This window comes from Chaetura pelagica, unplaced genomic scaffold (assembly GCF_000747805.2).
Source record: "Chaetura pelagica isolate M959 unplaced genomic scaffold, ChaPel_1.0 scaffold874, whole genome shotgun sequence".
In the NCBI taxonomy this organism is placed as follows: domain Eukaryota; kingdom Metazoa; phylum Chordata; class Aves; order Apodiformes; family Apodidae; genus Chaetura; species Chaetura pelagica.
Window position 1 is genome coordinate 46,871 of NW_009952909.1, and position 5,974 is coordinate 52,844.

At 43.3% G+C, this 5,974-nt stretch overlaps 1 protein-coding gene across 1 annotated transcript in view; it reads left to right on the forward strand.

Moving 5' to 3' along the window:
* RALGAPB (Ral GTPase activating protein, beta subunit (non-catalytic)) overlaps positions 1–5,974 on the forward strand; it is a gene marked incomplete at its 5' end in the record, with an annotated part of 69,448 nt that overhangs the window by 46,364 nt on the left and 17,110 nt on the right. Inside the window, 3 exon segments of the mRNA XM_009995660.1 lie at positions 7–156; positions 2,768–2,919; positions 4,150–4,344. Of these exon segments, the coding sequence (XP_009993962.1) occupies positions 7–156; positions 2,768–2,919; positions 4,150–4,344 (497 nt within the window).

Consider the following 5,974-nt stretch of genomic DNA (forward strand, 5'->3'; position numbering starts at 1 on the left):
CGGAAGAGAGCCATCAGCTCTGTCTGCAGCTACATCGTGTACCAGTGCAGCCGCCCGGCCCCGCTCCACTCCCGCGACCTCCACTCCATGATCGTGGCGGCGTTTCAGTGCCTCTGCGTCTGGCTCACCGAGCACCCCGACATGCTGGATGAGAAGGTGACAACACTCTCCACTGCACACATTTTGAGCATGTCAAATTGTAACGCCTGTTGTGCCTGACCTGTCTGTTCCTGATACTTTGATGTGGTTTTCTCAGGTTTCAGAAGTGCACCAGGAATTTCAGAACTAGTTTCCCTGCAAAATAGCTTGGAATTTTGATTTCTTCTTTTTGTTCAGCAAGAATGTTTTTGACTTTCAAATTACCTTTTGTATTTCTAAGAATGTCTTGATCTTTCTTCTGATTTGGGAAGCTTGAAAAATAGAAAAGAAAACCAGAAAAAAACAGAAACTGAAAAGAGAAATATCATAGAATCACAGACTGATTTGGGTTGGGAGGGACCTTAAAGCTCATCTAGATCCAACCCCCTGCATGAGCAGGGACACCCCCCACCAGCCCAGGTTGCTCCAAGCCCCATCCAACCTGCCCTTCAACACTGCCAGGGATGGGGCAGCCACAGCTTCCCTGAGCAACCTGGGACAGTGTCTCACCATCCCAATAGTGAAGAATTTCCTCCTCATGTCTCACCTAAATCTTCCTCTTCTAATTTTAATCCATTCCCCCTTGTCCTCTCACTCCCTGCCCCTGTCCAAAGTCCCTCCAGAACTTTTCTGTAGCTCCTTCAGCCACTGGAAGGTGCTCTGTGGTCTCCCTGGAGCCTTCTCTTCACCATGCTGAACATCCCCAACTCTCTCAGCCTGTCTCCAGAGCAGAACTGCTCCAGCCCTCTGACCATCTTCTTGTCCTCCTATGGACTGGTTCCAACAGCTCCATGTCCTTCTTGGGAGCTCTGGAATTGGACACAGTTCTCCAGGTGGGGTCACAGGAGAGCAGAGTAGAGGGGAAGAATCCCTGCCCTGGCCCTGCTGGCCATGATGTATGTACAGGTGCATGGCTACCTGCTGCAGGTGACAGTCACTAAAAGCCAGGTCTGCTCTCATTTCTCAGCTGTTACTTGACTTCTAGACTTAACAAAATTCCCTTGATAGTAATATTTTGATAATCATAGCTTATTTCACCAAGAAATCAGTTTTCTAGAAGCTGAGCAAGGCTCAATCCAAGCTGGAATTTGCTTTGGAAGCTTGAAAAGAGCAGGAAATGAGATGTATGTTTCCAACAGGCTTCTGTCCTGCTGGTTTTTTAAAAAACACCTTTTTAATTTTTTTTTTAGTGCATATTTTCATTGTTGGTCCCCTTGCAATGACAATTCAGTGATTTTTCTATATTTTCAAATAGAATGTATATTAATGTGCATTATAGAGTGTTTAATATGTTTTTTACAAAACATGTCTTAGGTATCTTTATATTTTATCTGTATAATCTATAGCATGTATTAAAAATGTCTGCTTTTAAATAAAATAAAATTGAAAGTCCACAAGCAGAACCATATTTAAGGATGATTTCTGTGTGCCCTTTGGGATACTGGGATGGCAGTAAGTGACTTGGACAGGATGGTTTCCGTGGAAGTGGCACAGCATGGGTTTGTTCAGTTGCATAATGCTTAATCCCTTCTCATTGGGTTCTGTTTTTACTTTAATTATCATTGCATATCAAGATAGTGCTCCCTTGTGTGTGCAGGGTGTACTGGGCACTTTGTAGCTCATTTGTGAGTCACAAGAACTCAACAGGAATTGGATTTGCAAGGATTAGAATTGTGATTTTCCAGGTGCTTCACTTTACATTTGCTTTGAATTTCACCTGCTGTTTCACTAGGGGACATTGTGAACTCCCTCTGCAGTTCTGTGTCTTTGCATCTTGACACTGACTGATTTTGCTCTGTCAGAAAACGAATCTTCCTCTTCACCTCTTTCTAAATCAGTTGTGACTCAAAAGAAGGGCATAGGCCAAGGTATAGAACACTGTGTGGCCTCTGGTGATAAAAACTGATCACTTGTGTTCAGATTTTAGCCAGTTATTTATTCATGAGAGCGCTTTCCTTCTTATTCTGTAGCTCAAGCCATGAGACTTGAACCTTTGTTGTAGCAATCCAGATATTTTCAGCAAATAATTCTGTAATGAGCAACAATTGTGAGTCATTCCTGTGGCTCTACCACGTGTTGGCCTGTCCTGTAATGATTTGTTGAACCTCTGCTGTGTATTTTGAGTATTGTTGTTGTTCTCTTGATGAATTAGGTATAATGATACATTTCACTTCTGAAAACTGCAATTGAAAGATCTGGAAAAGGATTTCTTGCAGTTTTCTAGAATAGTTCCTTCTTAATGTGCTTAGGACTTAAAAGTTCTCCAGAGAGTCTCAGAAATGCAATTATTATCTCTTTAAATATGTTCACATTCTTCAGTTGCACTCTTAGTGTTCCTCTTGGCAATTTTGTACGAATGTCATGGAATATATGGGGTGTGTATATATTCAGAGCACTTTCTACCATTAGAATACAAACATAAGTAGGCATCTATAGATGTAAAAAGTACAATTTCAATAGCAAATGTGATCTTATTCCAAGACTGTCTGTTAGAATAATCTTCTGCCTTTATTTCTGAGTTCATGTTACCAGCACTACTTTATTTTTAACAATAGTGTATCACTGTTTCACTGGGGTCTTGGAGGCCTTTATGGGAGTGCTTCTGCTTTAAAGTCTTTCCTTTTTTTAGGATTGTTTAAAAGAAGTACTGGAGATTGTGGAGTTGGGCATTTCAGGAAGTAAATCTAAAAACAGTGAACAAGAGGTGAAGTACAAAGGAGATAAGGAGCCAAACCCTGCGTCCATGAGAGTGAAGGATGCTGCTGAAGCCACGCTGACATGGTAGGTAGTTTGTCAGAGCATTTGTTAAGTATTGCCTTGTCTGAGGGTGTCTGGAGTTCCCAGCTGGGGAGATCTTGGTGATCTAGCATTTGGGAAGTCAGCCAGAAGCTCCCTCTGTTTTCCCCTTAGGGCAGGGTTGTCCTGTGCTCTGCCTTCCCCCTCCTATTGTAGGTGTTCAACAGGAAATAGATCCCTGTGATTGTTGTCTTCCCCTCCTGGCTGTTCTCTTCCTTGAGAGCAAAACTCAAACCCTTCTGCAGTCCCTGGCGCTCTGTTCTCAGCCAGTCCTCTGCAGACAGCTCTTTCCTCCATCTCCCACCTGCCCTAGTGATCCTGTCTTCACATTCCTTCCTTTCCTTGCCCTCAGCCTGCCAAGTTACACCCTCCCCACGCTGCTTGGTGGGCACTGGTGGTGGGCACTGTCTGGTGTTTAACAGCAGGGAATGGCACACGTGGCAGATGTGGTGCAGGATGGGATGTCATGCTGCTCCCAGCCAAGCTGGGCTTGCTTCATCTGCTGGAGAGGTTCTGCTGGGTGTGCAGTAACAGAGACTGTGTGAGCTAGGGAGGGGAAGGAAGCACAGAGGGAAATTGAGATCTGCTCCAGAGAAGCTGAAAAACACTTGTACTGGATGAACAGCATGGTGGTGATAGGATGGAGTGAGGATGTGTAGGATAAATATGTTTTGCGAATGGAAATAGCTGCCATCTTTTGTGCTCTGCTTTGCAATAGAATTGTTAAACTTTACTGTTAGAAAAAACAACTGTGTGATTTCCAAGGAATAAACAACTACTTATTGGTACTTGTGGACAAATCTTTATCGTTTGCCTAAAAGAGCACAACCTCTCTCCTTTAAGGCAGAGAAAAGTGGAGAAGTATGTGGGGAGGATTTCAATAAACTGATGGTCTGGGTGATGGTGTTAAGAGTAAAACCCTGAGTTAGTTCATAAGATGTTCAGTCTGACACTGGTCACTCGTTACTGGTTCCTGCCATAGAAATGTTCAGTTTCTGGTAGCATTAGGTACACCCTGTGCAACTTAGAGCATTTCAATCAGTTTTCCTGAAGTTACAGGTTCTGTTTTAAAACCAGCTGATAAGAGAAGGCAGGCAGGCCCCTGGTAGGACAACTGCTGTGTCAAGATAGAAGTGAAGAATGTGAGTGAAGGTCTGTGCTTGGGTGGAAGAGTTTGTTTTTTGTCATAACTCGTAACTTTTTTCTGCCTTGCAGTATCATGCAGTTACTTGGAGCATTTCCTTCTCCCAGTGGCCCTGCTTCTCCTTGCAGCTTGGTGAATGAAACCACATTAATTAAATATTCTCGTCTACCCACCATAAACAAGCACAGCTTCAGGTACTTTGTTCTGGATAATAGTGTCATCCTGGCCATGTTGGAGCAGCCTCTGGGGAATGAACAGAGTAAGTTCATCCTTTCCATTTCCTTCTTCTGGTTAAAACTGTGTGGAGCTGCAAACCAGAGGCTCTTCATCAAGTGTCTCTCTGCTTTCAGTGTCTTACCTGTCCTGTGGGTTAGAGCAGAGTAGTGTTCTCGGGGGAAGTAGTGGAATAACTGTAATACCACTGGTAGTCAAATGTTCACAAACCCATCTGGGTTGTTCATGTGCTTGTTTCTGTCTTTCACCCAGTCAGGTCAGATCCTTACAGCTGCCTGCCTCTGAGTTGCTGCTGACAAAAGCAATAGCATTACATTTTGAAAACATCCTTGTTCAGAAAAGAATGAAGATACAAGTATAGGAGGCTTGACAGGGATAAGTGCTCAATAAAGGGTTGGTGTGACACCTTTCTGCTTGCACAGCTACTTTTGCTTGCTGCAGGTCTCCTGTTACTAATGTTGCCATGGGTGCTTTCAGCTCAAATGGTTTTGGTTGCTTAGAAGCTGTTACAACTTTCCCGTGTACCATCCTGTTCCATTGGTGACACCTGCTGAGCAGGGGATCTGTCACAGAGTATTGGCTTTCACAGCTGAATCTAAATTGTTTCAGCCTCATATGGTTTGAACAAGAACTTACATTTTAAAAAATCTGGTATTAAATTACATGATGCTCTGAACTGAATAATTGATCCCCTGTAAGTCTTTATGTATCATGACATGACCTAACAGATTAGAATTGCTACTTCAGTTTAAGACTAATGTGTATTAGATCTGCTCTCTGCCACAGATCTGTTTTCCTCATCTGTGGACAGTCTGTGTTGGAGCAAGTGTGTTCCTGACTAGGATGAGTTAGAGCAATCCTCATCCTCACTCTGCCTTTGCTCAATGAACTTAGGAATCCTGTAAAGCTATTAGAATCACATATTAGAGTATCTTTTCTTGCTGTGCATCATTTGCTTTCAAATCCTTTTGAATTATGAGATGAATTGCAGTGATGCACAAGTACATCCCATCACTTCTGAGGCAGATTACTGCAGTGGGTGACTTGTTTTGGTTTATCTCTGTGTGCTTAAACAAAGTCAGCCCTGAATTCAAACCGGGATGATGCAAGCTGGTAGTCCAGGTAGGTCTTGAAAACCTAGGAGGACAATTTCTCTGTCTCCCTGTTCCTCATGAAGAATTTTCCATCACGAGAAGTCAGAATATTTCCCTGTCTTAGTTTGACCATGTCGCTTGACCTTCAGCTGTTCTTACTGTTGTGTTTGTGTGGGACCTTTACAGAAGGTCATGGAAGTATCAGGGAAGCTGTTTCTCTGCATGGGCACTTCTCTTACCTAAGCAGGCACTGGCTGAACAATCATTTTTTCATTTCCTGGAGATAGTTTGGAGAGGAGCTGTGATCGGCATGAATTTGGATGGAAGTTGCTTTTAATGATGAAACTGAGTTGGCAGCTGCTGAACAGAGCAGACCACACCACCTCTGCCTGCTGCAGAGAGGAGGGTTACTTACACCTCACCAGGAATTCTTCAGGGTCAGGAAGGAGTTAACCTTGAAAACCAAACTTCTATCATGATGCCTGTGTTTCTTTCTGGTAAAGTTATTGCAGAGTGAACCGTTTGCACTGTCTGATGATGTCTTCTCTTCAGCATGTGCTTTGCAGAT